This window comes from Ischnura elegans, chromosome X (genome assembly GCF_921293095.1).
Source record: "Ischnura elegans chromosome X, ioIscEleg1.1, whole genome shotgun sequence".
Taxonomy (NCBI): domain Eukaryota; kingdom Metazoa; phylum Arthropoda; class Insecta; order Odonata; family Coenagrionidae; genus Ischnura; species Ischnura elegans.
In genome coordinates, this window is record NC_060259.1 from 118,872,299 (window position 1) to 118,891,041 (window position 18,743).

Genomic DNA, 18,743 nt, shown 5'->3' on the forward strand with positions numbered 1-18,743 from the left:
CTTGTATGGAAAAGTGGTAATTTCCTCCTTGTGTCACGGTGACTTCCCGTGCATTGCATTGGGGCGTATGCGATTCCTCGGGGGAAGGGTCATTTATTTTCCTTGTATGTATTCTCTCCCTCTCTCCCCAGGGTCTAGGTCATCAGAACTTCACGTGAAGAGGACCCCAGCTTCAAAACTAGGTTAGCTTTTGGGCCATTATGGCTATGAATCATTGCGTCGAGTAAGGCTAGGATTTTTAGCTGGCGTTAATTTTAGTTTTTTTTTGTGTCGAACCGAGGGTTCGCATGCGCTGTAAACCATTGCAGTGTACGGGGATGAAACTGTGTCACTTGGATGGAAAAGTGGTAATTTCCTCCTTGTGTCACGATGACTTCCCGTGCATTGCATTGGGGTGTATGCGATTCCTCGGGGGAAGGGTGATTTATTTTCCTTGTATGCACTAACCCGCTTTCTCCTTAGGCTGAAGATATTCCAGTGGCCGAAGATATGAAGACATCTGAAGAATGAGATAATCAGTTTACTGAAGCAGGAACTGAAGAAAAATCAGCCAGGATATTCCTTACATGGAAATCGGTAAGAATAAATTTTTAAATATATTTCGCCATTGATGTCTTGGATGCTGTTTTGGTTTTTATATTTCATCGCATCGTTAGGTTTATGTAATTATGTTTTGTGGACGAGTAGATGTTACAATGTCTCCTATGAACATAATAAGTTTAGAACCTCAGTTTGATAATGAATTTAAAATGGATTTAAAATGGAATGGATTGTTCAGTACGTTTTGTTAAGCTTTTATTATTAAATTTACTGCATCCGATTGAGTTTATATTTTTCAAATTATTGATGCACATTATATTATTTAGAATAGCTACTTCATTTTTTGTCTTTTCTGTGTCTGTTAAATACATCTTATATTCTCTGAGCTTAATAATACATATAAGTGCATTCCTTTTGTTTAAAGATCTTTTTGCCTCGTAGCACGCGGAAACGTTATGATCACTGCGTCTAATCAGTTTTATTTTTTATTATTTTGAAGCCTTTTTAATATGCAATCGCTGCATTTATCTGTCCGATGATTGATTCATATTGGTGATTTATTTCAATTCCTTATGATTGAGTTCGAATCTTTCCGAAAACATTTCCAAAAGTTTTTTTTTTCGGAATATACCTTTTTTGTGAATACGTTTGAATACCTCTCTATGCGTATATAACACTTATTCTGTTGCTGAATTATAGATTCAATGGAAATAATTCAAAATTAATTTTGCAGAGACTTTACTTTAAAGCATTGAAACATGAATGTAAGTTATCTTCAGGTTAGAAATCACCATACATTCTAAAATTTGGTTAACCACTCTGAACAAAACCCTCAATATTCTTTTAAAAATTAGATTTTTCTTCTCGTTCCTCTCTGTCGAAAGGAATCGCCTTTTAAAATTTTCGTGAAGAGGTAATATATGCACTTTATAGGCAATTACAATTAGCGCATGGCTGAATAGAAAGTCAATTCTCGCGTCCCATTCATTATAATTACATTTATATGGAGTTAATGTGAGTCCACGGAAGTAAATTCAATTCCCGTTTCTCTCTCATCAGCTGCAAGTCATCGCAGAGGATTATGGCAGTGCGCTGTCGGAAAAAATGGCGCTAATCCGGAATGTGATAATGCAGTGACATCACGCCAAAAGGTAAGAAAATCATTCAGTTACATTTTTTCTGTGTCCGTTGATTATTTTAAAAGTGTGCGATGTGAATAACTCTAAAAAAAAGAGAGAGGATAATTTTATTATCGTTAAATTCAGTAATATTATTTTTCTTTGACTTGTTCGTTGTGGTACATCGCAATTGATCTGCTTTGATTGGGCCTTGGTAGCGACACGTAAATAGCTTCAGGCAATGGTGTGTTTTTTATTCGGAGACCTAATAACTTCCTCATTTTTTTCCGTTTTTATAGAGTGCATTGAAAGGAGTATTAGAATGAAATTACAATAATAGTAAAAGAATTTGAATCATTCTTCCGATTTCTTCAACTCTTCTGTAGTATCCCTTACGCTTACCGTTAACACCAGTATTTTTCATTCACCTAGGGCGGATATCCGAAATTCAGCCCAACATAAGTTTGGTATTAACTCTGTCAGCTGAGTCAATTACTGCTGAAAATGAGCATTGAACGATGAGTAGTACGAATTTTCATTAAACGGCTCAATTTTTCTCAATTCTCGTTCAGTCATGAGAGTATTATTTCCACCTCTGCGAAAGTAAAATGACGAAAAATGTATTCGTGATTGTAATTTGATCTGGAGAATCGATTTCCACGGAGAGCTGAGCCGAAAAGTCTATTTTTTTCGGAATCGATATTTTAAGGTGCCCATTAATAGATTTTTTGTTGTGGTTGAAAAGAAATTTCATTCTGGCTTCATTTGGCGTCAAATTCTTTAATGGTGCACTTAATGGACATAATTTGATGCATTAAAAATTAGTATGACTATGTAAATTTTTTTTAAATCACATGAAGGGTACATAACTATGTACCAAGAAACTCTAAATGACGTATAAAAATTAATATTATTTCATAAAATATTGGGGAGGAAAATATTTTATAATACCTATCTCACCATGCAATTTTTGACAAAATCTAAATGAATATGCATTACATTGATAACGGATTTCCAGAGATTTTTAACGAATAATATTAATAATTGCACTGTGGCTGGACAGTGAAATTAATATTCATTTTCAAGAAAGCCATATTTTTCATATCAGTTTGAACATAGAGTAATTATATACTTACACTATGGTTTGAACCAAAAATGATGATTTACGCCATGTGTCATAAGGAAGAAACGATTTTTCGTGCACAAAATCCGATTTGATTAAATTGACCCTTACGCCATTCACGAGAATACAGGTAAAATTTGAAAGTAACAGTAAACTCACATTCCTTTTATTTATACGTCTTTTTTCATTTAATTTGAATTTTCTGTACTTTCATCGTCAGAATGTATTGATTTCTATACATTTTCCGATGTGTAACGGTGAATATTAATTTTTCAAATAGGTACGCTCCAATTTTTGTGGTTAAGTACTTAGACAAGTGCAAATTATTTATTTTTTCAAGCTTTAAAAATGTCAGTTAATCCTTGCATACGTCAATATCATTTGCTAATTCACCACATGGACCCTAAAGGCTTGGCGAATCTAATATCATCGCTGAATTTCCCCGTCCAATGGTACCATGCATTTTCATTTATTCCTGGAGATATTTATTTTTTACGTTTCTTAACAGATATCCTGTAAGCCCCATTACATAAAAACTATAGTTCATTTTCAATTAATTTTCGTTATCCTTTTTTAAGCTTGTCTTCGTTTAAATTGTGTTTTCAAAGATGATAAATTAATATTTTTAGATAATACCCACATAGCATGTTAGCTTATGTCAAGCTTGATTTTTCCTTGCCATGTCAAGGTTGAATTTTTCAAGCCTGAGTCCAGCCTATGTCAAGCTACCAAACTTGATTTTCCCTTGTCATGTTAAGGTTGAATTTTTCAAGCCTATGTCAAGCTGCCGAACTTGATTTTCCCTTGTGATGTCAAGGTTGAAATATTTTCTGGTCAGAAAGCTCACTCACTCACAACTCATATGGTGATGCAGCTGCCCGAGGTGCAGCCCATACAGCACGGGGAGAATTTTAATCGTGTATACTTCGTCGAAATTTGGTGTAATGGAATAAGTCGAGAATTCGCCCATTTTTACACGAGTAGGTACTTGCTGTGTAAATTTGGGCCGACTCCTTTGACCCTTATCATGTACAAAAAAATATGAAGCAAAATTTAGTACTGTATATATGCAGAGGTCAGCAGTAATCTTAGCATGATGCAAACTTTAATATAGATGATTCAATTGAGTCGTCTACCTTAATGCTAGCAGAATTCTCCCAGCTAAATCTGGTTATAATCATGAAACGAATCATCATGCGGCATATATTATACAGGTGTATATTTTCTTAGGACGACATATATATGTTCCTAATGTTTTATAAACGAATAAATCATCAATTGGAACTAGAATGCTGGTGTTGATCAATTTAAAATTCTGAATAATTCCGAATTATTTACGTCATAGCCTCGCACAACAGAAATTGAACGCTGGGAAACAATCACGTAACGATATAACTCGTGCGACTCGACGTGGAAACCCCAACCAATCGGTCATTCTCTTTAGCCTCGTTGCCTTGTGTACTTGCGCCGAGTGAAACGTCTTGCGGTTTTCCGAAGATTTTGTGGTTATTTAAACAACCAAACAGTTCTTTTAAGAGCTTCATCCATCATATCATATTCCCTATCATCCTGTTCATTACGAAATTCTCATTCATTTTTCACATCATCGCCACTTCTTTTTTGTCGCATCATCACCACTCGTGTTTTGTCCTGTACCGACAAATCCATTCGATCCTTTAATTCATCATTCATATTTACTATTTTCATTCATACAAGTCATCCATTTAAGTCATCCACGGTTTAATTAACCGTGAAATCTGTGGGAAACCGGTGCGACCACGTGGTTGGTGAGCGGGCGCTGCATCTTAATTGCAAACGGGAGGCTCAAGATTTTTCTGTTCATCGAGGTGATCCATCCTTCCTGGGCTTCTCTGAGGTAAGAGTATTTCTTTAATACGTTTGTTATTGCAAATTTACATTTCCGTGGCTCAGAGAATTTATCCTCTTTTCCATTGAGGTTTTAAATCATCAGTGGTCTTGTTTGCCTGAGCATCGCGTTAACTACATGTAATGCGTATTTTACGTTTGTATTTATTTTAAAGTGTTATGGAAGTTACTCCAATTTGTCTAAGTCCGTTGTGTGCGTGTAAACACGTCCGCGAGTGTTTGTGCGAAAGAATGTTTTCTGCCTTCTATCACTCTCAATTGCTGCTTTTGTAACACCCTCTCACATCTTTTAATTACCAATAGCGATACTTTGTTAACGAAAGGGAATGTTTATATTTTCTCCGGATCTAATCCAATCCGGCAGTAAGTTTTTGGCCGGAAGGAACGAATAGTAGTTGGGCCAATAATTTTCTATAGGATACTATTACTGATGAAAATACACTTCATGATAAATCTGATTTCCCGTAAAGTTTTCAGGGTCGATGTGAAGTTGAAGGTGTGGAGATAATGATGTTGAATTGGTGTAAAAGTAAATGGTCGAATTTGTAAACGGTACTTAGGCTGAAGTGTGTATTTAGTGGGATAAAGTCTGCTATCTCAGCTTCATGGACGTCACTTCAGAATGAAAAAATGGCAGAAGCGTCGCGTTACCGTAAAGTGCCGTCACGGAGCTCACTTTAGGGCTACATTGTCTGATTTAAGAATAAATAGATATAGCTGCACAGACTTGCTTTTGAAGTTGAACTCTGATTTGATAGTTCTAAATCGTCCCGGATATGGCTCTAATTGTGGAAAATTACATCATTTTAAGATATTTTGTGTTACGTAAATTGATGGGGATGGCTTTAATCAATGCAATACTTTTTGGATTAACCTTTTACTTCTCACCGACTCCTTTTCGCCTCGAATCCTTGAAGGCATTTCGAAGGGTAGCCCTGGCAGCGGACTTTGATGTTTTATAATTTTCAAAGATCACGTTATATTCATTTGTGATTATGTTTATATTTGCTTTTCATGTTAGCATGGTATGATCTTAGTCATCTGAGGGATTTTCTCACTTTTGTAATTTGGTCCTTGGGTTAAAGCTTTCTTTTTTACATTTACTTAAAATACATTTATTGGATTTCTACTGCTTGTTGTGCAGAAATGGCTCCCATGAACACTCCTTAACTCATATTTTGATGAATTTTTAAAGTCTGGGAAAGATTCTTGCATCAATTTCAAAAGTTGGGTAATAAACAAAAGGTAAATAAATTTTTGAAAGACAATTTATTTACCTTTGTGTAATATCTTGCCAAGTGTCAGAGTGAATGTCACATTAAATAATAATATACACGGATGCAATAATGATATTAGTCCACTTATGTGGGGATGGCACATGAAAGGACTCACGATTGTCTTAAATGATGCATGCATGCAAAATTTTGCAAATATAATTTAGATATTAGGATATGATGAGGTAGTAAAAAGTATTACTAAACAATGGATCCCATTCATATTAATGTTAAATTTAAGGTTTTTGATTCCTAAGTATATGGGAATGGTATATTGAGTCCATTGCATATTTTCTTTAGGGTAGCAGAGATGTCTTGTCGAAAATCTTTCGTGGAATTGAAGCGGCATTTAAAATTGAAGAGGCTCAGAAAGATGTACCCAACTCAGGATCAGGAGAACCGTAGTAATAATGCCACATATTTGTGCGATTCGAGTCTCACTGTCAGTGAACCAGATCAAGGCTGTAGTCAGGGACACCTTGATTCTGACTCCTCAGGTGCAGAGACTGACACTGGTGTTAACATCAACATTGGCCATTACCCTGTAGAAGATAATGTGCATCCATTATCGTCATCTGATTCGGAAGATGATATGTGGAAAATGAATTTTGAGAAAGATACTTTAGTTGCTAATTTAAGAGATTGGACCATCAAGTTCCAAGTCACCACAGTGGCACTTTCAGCTCTGCTTTGCATCCTTAAACAACATGACTGTTTTCAGTCGCTGCCAGTAGATGGTAGAACTCTATTAAAAACCCCAGTTTCTGTGCCTTCGCGTCCTGTTGACCCTGGATCTTATTACCATTTTGGTTTTAAAAGTGGCTTACAGAGAATGTGGTCGAAAGTAAGAGAGTCCGTTGCATCCATCGATTTACTCATTGGTATTGATGGGCTTCCGTTATTTAAGAGCAGCGCAGGAGAATTATGGCCTATTTTGGCATCAGTGTTAAATGTTAAATCATTGAAATCAAAGGTTTTTCCTGTTGGAGTTTATTATGGCAAAAAAAAACCTATTGACTGCCATGATTATCTAAAAGATTTTATCAAAGATGTTTCACTGCTACTTCAAGACGGAATTATTCTCAATGGCAAAAAGGTATCAGTAGTTCTGAAAGGGTTTTGCTGTGATGCTCCTGCCAAGTCCTTCATTTTAGGAATTAAAGGACATACAGGGTACAGTTCATGCACCAGATGTACTCAGGAAGGAGTTCTGTATAAAAACAGAATGACCTTCCCAAATTTTACCGTAACTCCTCGAACTAATGAGGGATTTTTGCAGAAAACTGATAAAAATTTTCATGTGAAAGATTCCGCTCTTACTGCTATTCCAGGAATAGATTTCATAAAATCTTTTCCGCTAGATTACCTGCATTTAGTTTGCCTAGGAGTAACAAGAACAATTGTGTTTATATGGATGTTTGCCCCAGTACCTTTGAAATTGCAGCAGAGGCTCATTAATGATATTTCAAATAATATCCTTGAAATGAAGTCTTTCATTCCAAGTGAGTTTGCCAGACGACCACGAGGACTTAATGAAGTGAAAAGATGGAAAGGAACTGAGTTTAGACAACTTTTGCTGTATACAGGGCCAATTGTTCTGCAGGATGTATTACTACCCGATTTTGAGGATCTGTATAATAATTTTATTAGTCTGAATATAGCTCTCACCATACTGTTGAGCCATAAGCATTGTTTCCAGCATCAGAACTACGCAAGAGAACTACTTGAACATTTTGTCAAGACTTTTAAAAATATATATGGCCAGGAGTTCATCACGCACAACTTCCATGGGTTACTACATCTGGCTGATGATGTGTCTACATTTGGCCCCTTGGACAATTGTAGTGCTTTTCAATTTGAAAAGTTTCTTCACACTATGAAGAGACTGGTGAGGAAGAGCGACAGGCCTTTTCAGCAAGTAATTAAGAGAATATTGGAAATGCAAAGGTCGAATGTGTGGTTTAACAACTGTTCAGACTCAAATATTGAAGACAACTTCCCAGTTTTTATTTTTCCCCATACCTCAGGCCCTTTGAGTCAAGGTTGTGACCAATCAAGACAGTATAAAGGCATGCAGTTCAGAACATTCAAGTTAACAACTTCGTCCCCCAATAATTGTTGCAGTTTAAAAAATGGGGGAATAGTTCTCATTTTGAATATTGTCTATTCCTCAATTTTGAGTTCAATGGCAATTGTATGCAAGCAATTTAAGACTCTGACTGATTTTTATACTCATCCTTTTTGCCCAAGCTCCTCATTGGGTATATATAAGGTCTGTGACCTATCAGATGTCCAAATGGTATCAGTTACTGAAATTTTAGAGAAGTTGGTGTTATTGCCATTAAAGAATGGCTCTGGTCATGTTGCCCTGCCTCTAGTGCATCTCAAGGTATTTTTACGTGTTGTATAGTTTTGTAAATGCATTTTGATATTTTGAAATGTGATTATTAACAAGGATACATTTTGTTCTACTTTTTTCCAGGAAAATCCAATTTAAATGGAATTTGCAATTGTTAAATTTACAGAAGAAGACGATGCGTTGGGAATAGTCCCATTGAATTGGATAAAAAAAGATAGGCAGAACTGCTTATATCCAAATGTATCGACAGACGAGAAGAGAGATAAGTTGATAAAAATGAGGGCAGAACCAGGGTACAATTGGAATTCCTACCCAATTAGAATACTCCGAGAATTTGGTAAGAGTGGTATACTTTTCTTATTTATGAATTATCTAATTTTCTGTTTCCTTATGTCATCGTGATAAAATGGCCTGTACATTCATTCTTGCAGAAAACTATACTGAGGCTAGGAGTAAACTACGTCTAGCAGAGGACACATCTAACTTATCGAGTGATGAGGAAGTTAGTCAGGGAAGAAAACGAAGAGAGAGAGTGCTTACACTACCTGGTGAAGAAAGTGACGAAGAAGACGCCCACAGAGCACCGAAACAGAAAAGACACGTGAGGAAGGAAAATTTTATCCCGGCGTATCCATCAATTGAGACCTTCTCTCTTCAGAGGACAGAACCCTCAGAGGAGAGTATTTCAGTAGCAGATTTTCCATACTCTGAGGGGAGAAAAAAAATGAGGGTTACTGGTTGGGAGGCCATGCAAGAACAGTCAACATCTACCAGCTCACATTCATCTTTTTCGGGTATGTTAACATGTTAGGTTTAATTTTGATCATTTTGATGTTATCAGTGACAAAACATTTTATCATATTATGAAATGGGTGATTCCTCAACTTTTCTAACGGTTAAAACTTTCTGTAGCCAGTGACAGGATGATTATTGGGCAACTTCAGGCCACCTTGGCCAGTGTGGTGGAGGAGCTGTCCTCAATTAGCAAAAAAATGTCACAGGTTCTGGCAAACCAGGCATGCCATCAGGAGCAGAATACCTGTGATCTAACACTCATTGGCACGCTGCCAATGAAATCTATGGAGGGGTATGATTCTCTGGAGGAAAAACTTACTGATGAGAACTTTTCCAGGAAATTTGTGAGTGAAAAGACAACAGAAGCATGTTATAAAAAATAAGTACCAATAAAATTTTTAAAAGTGATGATGTCACATTTATTGTTAATGAGATAAATTGCATAGATATTTTCAGTTTTGTCATTATGGTATGTTAAATGTAATACAATTGTGCAATTTTAATACATGATTATTGTCTATTATATTTTATGCTAAATGAAAGTATTATTTTTTTCTTTTAGCTAAAGGTCCTTGTTTCAGTTGGAGGGAAGGATGCACGTAGTGCTGTGAACAATGTTATGAGAAGGGTGATGGATGATGACTTGGCATCGCAGTTTTCCTACACTGGCAGGTTATTATCAAAGGAGAATGAATGCCTCAAGAAAAGGACATTTAAATCAAGTCCTTTATGCAATATGGTTCACTGTAAGTGTTTATTTATTATTATCATAGTCAGCATGTATGAGATATTTATATGAATCAGTGTGTGTAATTTCTCATTTTTCTTTCATATAGTAGCAGTAAAAAAAGGCTTCAAGGACAGCACTGATGATTTAATAAAAGACAGCATCAGCCTCTGGTTGCAGCAAGCAAAGCACCGTAGCACACGAAGGTATCGTATGATTTTGTTGTTATGCACTACTGCTAGTGATGAGAAAATGGATTCATGAATAAAAGTAATAAAGTAAAGAGTCAGGCAAGGTGTAGCGGAACGACATCCTTATTAGAAAGAGAGATGGCACTGTACAATGAATTTGTGGAACAGTCCCATCTCTCTTTCATCAGATTCATGAATCTTCTTGCTCTTCATTTGACCCACAACTGTAGGCTATGGCATTAGAGGATGTGTTTGGGACTCTCATGACTCCTATATACCTATTTGTATTTAAATAAATTAAGGTCTGACCAGTTTGTGCTAGTAATATTTATTTTCATTATCCATTGTTTTTTTTAGGAAATGAAGGAAGGCAAGCCTGCACCAAGTCCAGAGTGAGCTCTGAATGAAGAGACTTTTGTATTTTTTTGTATTAAAAATAAAGTGATCCATGCCTTAAAGATTGAATTTTATTCCTGCATTAGTGCCCTGGTATACATAAGTATTTGGAATTTTGGTCTTAAAATATCTGCCATTAGGTTCTCCTCCTTAATTTGGCAATGTTTTTCATCCATTGTACCTTAGCCAGGCATGACAATTAGTTAGATTTACGAATATATTTTCTGGAATTGAGGGGAGGAAGTATCAATTTTTTAGTCATAAATAATCTTTTATGCCAAATATGTACTCTTGAAATTTTAAAATTAGTGCCCCTGTATCAACTCAGCCTATAAAAGGTGATAGCTTTTGTCTAGTCTTGTATTGCTTTCAGCTGTTAATAACCACAATACACTAGTTATTGGGACTGGGATGTGTTATTAGGTGTTTATTCATCTTATAAGTTTATATGTTGATTTAATTGAATACGAGAACTTCTATATTTTACTGGGATTTTTTAAATTCATCTTATAAGTTTATATGTTGATTTAATTGAATACGAGAACTTCTATATTTTACTGGGATTTTTTAAATGGCCTGATGTTTCCTGTAAATTTTATTTTTCCTTTTCAAGAACTAACTTTCTAGTGTAAGTAGAATTTAATAAATTAATTAATTGGCATGTTAATGGGCAAGGTGTCATACCCTTGATTCAGGCTTGTTTTTTCAAGCTTGCAACAACCTTGACTGGTGGAGACTAGTTAGCTTGATTCAAGCTTGAATCAAGCGAACAGGCTTGTTTTTTCCAGGTTGCTGCAAGCTTGCAGCCTTGATCAGTCAAGCTTGAATCAAGCTTGATTCCAGCTTGCATTGCTATCTGGGTATAAGCTTTTGGCTGGGATCTAATATTCAGCAACGACACTGAATATTTTTTTTCTAATTTTTAATATACTATTCCACTATTTATAAAGCTTAATCTAGGAAGTCGAATCCATTTTTATTTTCAATCGTATCCTTTCTTATTTTTTTCTACTTGGTCATATCAAGAATAATAACCTTTGTGCCGTACAAGGTGACCTTTCTATCTCATGGATGAGTATATTGGATAATTTGTTTTATCAACAGGGACAGAGAGAGGCAGCTTGCAATGATGGACTTTGAAGAAGGAGATTTAGGGATTAAATAAACGTGGAATGCCTCTACATTGACCAATGGAATTGACTCAGGAACTCAGCAATTATGAAGAAGGAAACAAATTGTGTAGATTGAGAATTGAAGAACTGAAGAGTGAAGAATTTAAGACATGATAGGAACATATGACCCATTTTAAGACTCAAGAGATGAAGAATGGCGGCGATCCGAAGTCTGAAGATTTAGATTATTTTTTTTCGTATTTTTTGCATATTTCGATTGTATATGCCTCATGTATTTTTTGAATAATTTGATTTAATTTGTGTTTTAATGAGTGAATGGGATTTAGTTTGTGTGTGAGAATGGTATTTAGTATATATGTCTGTATATGAGAGTAATTGAGTCAGTGTGCGATAGAGAACGTGCTTAATGGTGAATGAATGTGTGCTATTAATTGTGAATGGCGTTGTTACTTTGTGTGAAGCGTATTATTTCGTGTGAATGAGGTATGTTTTGTTTCGTATGAATGAGGTATGCTATTTGTAGTGAATAAGGCTTGTTAATTAGTGTGAATGATGAATATTATATGATGTGTATTAGGTATGCTATTTCGTGTGAATGACGTATGCTATTTCGTGTAAATGAGCTATGTTTTCTTGTGTGAATGAAGTATGTCTTTCGCGTGAATGAGGTATGTTATATGATGTGAATGGTGTATGCTATATCGTGTGAATGAGGTATGTTATATGATGTGAATGGTGTATGCTATATCGTGTGAATGAGGGTATATTATTTCGTGTGAATGAAGTATGTTATTTTGTGTGAATGTGGATTATTATATTATGCGTATTAGGAATGCTTTTTCGTGTGAATGATGTATGTTAATTTGTGTGAATGTGGAATGTTATATGATGTGTGTTAAGTATACTATTTCGTGTGAATGACGGATCTTATTATGTGTGAATGAGGTGTGTTTTTTCGAGAGTATAAGGGTATATATATAATGTAGTCTGAATGAGGTATTTTATTCGTGTGAATGATGGTATGATGTTAAGTGTGAATGAGTGCGATTATTAGTACGTAATTTTAGTTTGAGCGAGAGTGCGTTATTGAGTGTGAATGAGAAGTAATTGTTTATTATAATGAAGCGTTATTATCGATGTATGTGTGAATGATGGTATGTTGTTTATATTGCGAATGACCTTGTGTTACGTTATGTGTGAATGAAGGTTTAATATATTTGGAGTGAATGTATGTTATTTGGTGTGAATGAAAGTGCAATCTAGTTTTCATTGGAGGAAGCCATTTTGTGAGATGGCTGAAGTATTGCTTGTTTTTTTTATCGTAGAACTTGGGTAGCGTAGATAGTAGATGGTAGAGTAGTGCATGTCCCCCTCAAATCCAACTGCGTCCTCAACGTGGAGAGGGGGTGTAACAGCGGACAGCCATGATTCAACGAGGTTTCCATGGTGATTTCAAACAAACTTTCGAAATTTTTCTCGGCAGTTTTTCCTGCTAATTTTTCATTCACAGAACTAGCCGACTTCTTTGATTTCTTGCAAGCTACATTGATGGTTTCAAAATGTAAAACCCGGTGAACTAGATGCTTCCTACATGGCTTTCCGCTGGCTAATGCAGTTGGTGACTTATGTATCGGAATGTGTACGAATTCATTTATATTGTTCACAGTTGTAAGTGTTTCAGTTTTTTAAACTATCCATTATATTCCATTTCATTAATATTTTTTAATTCATATTGTAAAATTAGAATGTAATTTAATGTATATCAATTCAATGTGCAATCCATTTTTTTGAAAGTGTAAACTTTTTTATTTTCAATAAAATTTCATGATTTATAAAAATTTCACTTCAAATGTATCTTAACTTCGTTCGCTCTGCGGAAAAAATTGAAACTACCTATGTAAGCCTTACTATTATGTAAGCCTTACAGTCTAAACAATGCGTACATGTATTTTATGTTTTTATTTGCATCATAATGTATTCGAGAAAAAGTAATCAAACAGCCATATTTCACTTCGGTAATTATCTATTTAATCTAAGTGTTTATTTCAGTAATAAATAATTTTAAATTGCCTAATTTAACTACTTATGTTCGTCGACAAAAACCATTGTACTTGGTATTATTCAGTGTCTCTGCCTTCTTTGTTTTTATCAATATAATTTAATGTTGCGCCAAAATATAATTTCAAAATTTGTTTTACTGCATGTCTGACTAGGGAGATAACACTTTTAAATTACCTATTTTTTATATCTGCTCTGCGGAAAATATCGTATTTTTTTCTGTCCGTGTTTGGGTGTTTATATATTCAATAAAATGTTAACATTCGTGCATGAGATTAAAAACCTGCCAGTTTCATTTGCTAGAGTGAGAAATAATAGTTGTGAATTATAGTATATTATATTTTATAATTATATACGGAAAATTTTATTCATTGTTTAATTTTTAGACCTTGTATATGTCACTGTATTTCTTTTAATGTTAACTAAGTTTATTTGCGTTTCTGTGAGAAATAAAATCTCAATTTTTTTATTTTCTACGTTAACCTAAATTAATGTAAGGTTTTTCTTAAGCGTGTGCAATGAATATTAATGATGTAGTGAGAATTTGGATGCATGAAAATTAGGAAGATGACATTGTATTTGTTAGTACTGATTGGAGCACTTAATTTATGTTGAGTGTTGCTATGTATAAATTAGAATCCTGTGATTAATTATTAACCACTGAATGTAAGTATAATTGAGATGGTATTATATACTTTTAGTGTGTGTAATTCAGTGCGATGAAGTGTTATTAATTAGTGTGAATGAGATTACATTAAGCGTGAATGAGTGTGCGTCTCTTACTGAATTCAGAGTATATATATTTTTTAGTGTGAGTGCGAGCTTGTAATTTAGTGCTATTAAGACTGTTGTTTAGTATGAATGAGAGTTTATATTAAAGTGTGAATGCAAGTTGGTGAGATGATATTATATATTTATTAAATTGAATGAGTGCACTTAATTTATTGTAATGTGAGTATGTAGTTAAGTATGGTTGAGGGTGTGTGGAAATTAACTGGAAAAAGTTAATTGTTTTTATTTTGTGCCTGAGATTAAATAATCAAGTATGAATGAGGCTATTTAATTTAGTACCATTAGTGTTGTTTAGAAGTAATGAGACGCTATTATTAGGTGTGAATGATATTGCGTGAGTTTGTGCATATTTTTTGTGTGAATGTTGGCATAATATTTAATTTAGTGTGAACGAGGGAGTTGTCCTTGCAATCAATAAATGTAAGTACTATGGCCTGGAGTACACATAGTTATGGACAGAAGTTTGGAGGTAAGCGAAAAAATACTGAGGTTATATCGACAACCTTGTTGAAGGTGATCTGAAATTATAATCTATCATCATAAAAGTCGCAAAATATTTATAGACTTGACATGACTTTAGGATTGATTTTACCTGACCCAGAGTAAATCCGGCCCCTTCTTCACCTGTGACACGGATATTTTACAGAGTATCAGTCACTTGAATCTGTTATTGGCACACATCAAATGAGGTATTTAGCACATTGGGCCAATTTCAGTTCACTTTGCAGCTGATGGATTCGAGCCATGAGGACAGCCAATTGAATTACTCAATCATCCGTGCAAAAATTGCAGCAGTATCACCAGGCAACCGCGGGCATTGTAGATGTAATAGATTTTTGGAATTAATAACATTATTAAATAAGTAAAAAAATAAATATAAGTAAAATATGACTCTGGTTAAAAATCGTAAAATTGGCCTTGTGCAATGGAATTAAAACCAATAAATATTAAAAATTCTGTGGAATAGTGGGGCAGCGATGAGGAAGTTTTTGGGGGATAAACCTCCCCTTAGTGTTAAGATTTCTACGAAATACGTAATTTCGTATCTTCGTGGGCAATGCCGTTTTTATCAACGGAAAGATTACTATGTACTGTGGTAGTCAAGGGTTTGTTGACTTACTTTGTTGAGAGTTGACTGTTACTAATGGTGGAGAATTAAAAAAAAACGAAGTAAGATAGTGGAACCAGATTTTTTATTTTTCCGGACTAACTGCCGAAGCTTGTTCAGTTGCGCGAAGACTACGTCTACGGATTACCGAAATAATAATTTTTTATCACTTAGAGCTCAGAATTTATAATTTTAATCCATTTTACTTAATTGAATAATATTACTATAGAGTAAGTACTTACTCTACGTAATTAATTATAGAATAGTGAAGTGGATTAAAACTCTCCCGCAGATAGCCATTAAACTCACCAGTTTGAATCATTTACCTCAAAATATTTCTGGGGGAGTGCCCCCCCATACCTCCTGCTTGCCTTAGCGGGCATTTCAAACCTCCCAGACCCCCTTGGTATCAATTCAACACCCTAAACCCCCCTAGCCTTAATTCTTAGCTGCGCCCTTGCCGGAGAATACATATATATAACTTTAGAAAAATTGGTTTGAAATGTCGTACCTGTATACTGGGTGAATTGGATATTATAAGAAACATAAATTTGAGAGATTTTTAATAATGGAGTTCCATTTGTTGAGTTATATACAGGTAAATGTAGGGGTGAAAATAGAAAATATTTGGGTACCAAATAGTCATCGCGATCACATGTGCAATATTAATCAACAATGTCTGTAAATATCATTAGAAAAACGAAATTTATTGCCTAAGCGCTCATTACTTGGTCGCTTTTCCGTACACAGTGTTATAGCTCTTGCGATGGCCTTCCATTATGTCGGTCCTTCATTGTCCTTAAAAAAAAAGAAACACAAAACGCGAGTCGCGGCACGAACATACTGGTTTCGAAGTTGGCAGAGGTTTGCGTTTGTGAGGTTTGTTTATAACAACTCCGTTAATTTTTGTGGTATAAAAAATTTGTTTTCGGCAAACTGCTAATAATAGATGTGGTTTCTTTATATCAAAATTGCAAGTTAAAGAAACGAAAACTACGGGAATGCCAAGCACTCAAAGTTGGTCAACTTGATTTTACGCGCAAAAAACGGGTACTGTTTTGAGAAAAAATTAAGTATAGGTAATGCTATTCAGCCGAAGATTTTTTAAAGTACATGATACAAAGTATAAATAAATTCTCTTTCGTATGATTTTTGTTGCATTGAAATTGATTGCTTCGTTTAAACGCTAGAGCTCCTCAAACTCGCGTATGTTGCTTTTTTTTACAGACAGTAGTACATTGGAGCTTTGTCGCGATAGGGCGCGTGTGGGGCGATAGGCGTTTGTTTACTCCCGGTACGATGTCCCGGAAACCAACTGACGGAAATGAAAGAAATTTTAGGTGATGCTATAAATACGTCTAACGTGTCGTTGTAAAATACATAAGAACTATAGAAAAATCCGAGAGTGACATTATGGTCAGGTATGCCCGAAAAACACCCAAAATATGTACCACACTGAAATAAATGTGTAGTTAAAAAAACAGTTTCTGATGAAATTCATCGAACTTTTAGTTTCATATGGAACATTGAACATTTTTGTAACGATAACACAATCACTTTCCTAAATTCAGTTTGATAAATACTATCAAAATGGTTGTAGCAGTCTGATAAAAACTGAACCAAGATCAAATGGATAATGAAACCGGCGCTAAGCAAGCACGCGAAAGATTTTCCACCCAGAAGAAAATTGTTCTGATTGAAAATCTTTAAAAAATGTTGGTGTTTATGGTAAGTTCTCATTAGGGAAATTCAAAAGAGTGGAGATAAAAAATATGCCTTTATGAACTATTGAACATTGGACCCCGCGTGGCAGTAATAGACTTTAACAACCGCAATAATGCTTCGAATCGATTGTTTCAATAGAAATGTACGGGAACAGGAACGTATATTATTATTCAAAATACCTACCCAACCTAAGTTGTTAGAAATGAATAAGGCGTGACTGCAGTTTCCCTTCGTAAGCTTAAGAGGAATACTTGATGCACACCATAGAATTCGTAGGCACTCAATAACAATATCTACTACAGTTGCGCAAGAATGCTTCATTTGCATGTTTTTTTTTCATTGAATTAATTTTACTATAACTTCCTGGGTGAGATTCTTGGTATTAATTGGATTTAGTGCGACGTATTTCATCACATTATTAATCATCATTGTTACGAATGATTACGCTTAACATTGGCCTATTGGGCCTATTACGAACGGCTCACAGCCTGCGATGAGACTCCGATAGATACGGTGTCCTACCGTCCGAAAGCGCGTTCGTTCGCCGCCCCCGATCTGTAAAGAGAGGCCTCCGGTCGGAGACACACCACGGCTATATAAGGGGATCGGAGTGACACACACTGCCTCTGTGACTCCTACCCCTTAATGATGGACGTTTGTTTACCTTTTTCGGGTCGACCAGGCGTTTTCAAAGAAAAACATCCGACGATAGAGACACGGAAGCCTTTAAATACCAAAATATCGAAACTTACGCTGCAACCAAAATGTCCATTTTTTTCACAAATTATCTTCTAGCCAAATGGAAAAACTCTAGGGTTTAAAAAGAAATTTAAAAACTTGAAAAACTAAAGGATCACCCTAATTTCCAGGGACCAAATATAAGATCGCTCATTGGCCCATCTTATTCTGATTCACACGGTCAATCCGATGTCTCTTTTTCCATCGGTTCCCGTATTTAAAACTCTCATTCTTTTGAAATACAAACTTGAAGTTAAAATCGGCTTTAGCAGCCGTGCGTTCTGAATAGAGTGCATATATTTAAGCAATGGTTTCAGAGACGATGGCGGAAAAGTTTGCATTGAATTTTGTAAATAGGGTAGATTCCTTCATCAAAGATAACAAAAGGCATTGATTGCGATTCGTTACCCACCATTAGTGTATTCATAATATACAATTCATTTGGTTTTAGAAATTCCAGTTCAGACGAATGGCAATGGTCAATTTTAACCTCTTTTGAAAAAGGTCAGATTGGCGCCCATGCGATTCCACTCCACGTGACGTCACAGGGACCTAGTTTCTAATCGAGTGGATAGGAGTTTTACATCGACTGAGATTACCAATGCATGCATGAGGCACAGAGCTCAGGGAAACATGTCGTAATAATCACCTATTAAATTTACCTGAGGTCGGAAAGTTTTCTATTCTTGATAGGGCATAAATAATACTTATTTAAGCCAAGCGCTACCAGCTAGCATCCTGCGTCGCATCAGCGCTCAAAGGCTCGCCCCGAGGTCACC

The 18,743-nt window shown here is 35.3% G+C and overlaps 1 protein-coding gene and 1 long non-coding RNA gene across 2 annotated transcripts; both read left to right on the forward strand.

The window, feature by feature from the left end:
- The first annotated feature begins 384 nt into the window (after positions 1 to 384).
- Positions 385 to 11,555, forward strand: LOC124171426. Its single transcript, XR_006867711.1, has 3 exons — positions 385 to 576; positions 1,600 to 1,691; positions 11,515 to 11,555. It is a non-coding gene; the product is annotated as an uncharacterized LOC124171426 (long non-coding RNA).
- LOC124171425 lies at positions 8,049 to 10,875 on the forward strand. The gene is made up of 7 exons (XM_046550600.1): positions 8,049 to 8,331; positions 8,425 to 8,638; positions 8,733 to 9,095; positions 9,214 to 9,440; positions 9,659 to 9,842; positions 9,933 to 10,029; positions 10,372 to 10,875. The coding sequence occupies exons 2-7, from the start codon at positions 8,440 to 8,442 to the stop codon at positions 10,376 to 10,378; spliced, it is 1,077 nt and encodes a 358-aa protein (XP_046406556.1). The 5' UTR covers positions 8,049 to 8,331; positions 8,425 to 8,439; the 3' UTR covers positions 10,379 to 10,875.
- Positions 11,556 to 18,743: the final 7,188 nt, after the last annotated feature.

Coding starts and splice junctions, on each gene's coding strand:
- LOC124171425 (XM_046550600.1), top strand. CDS start 8,440: ATGGAATTTGCAATTGTTAAATTTACAGAAGAAGACGATGCGTTGGGA. Junction 9,441..9,658: donor AGAACTTTTCCAGGAAATTT/GTGAGTGAAAAG, acceptor TTTTTCTTTTAG/CTAAAGGTCCTTGTTTCAGT. Junction 9,843..9,932: donor TTTATGCAATATGGTTCACT/GTAAGTGTTTAT, acceptor TCTTTCATATAG/TAGCAGTAAAAAAAGGCTTC.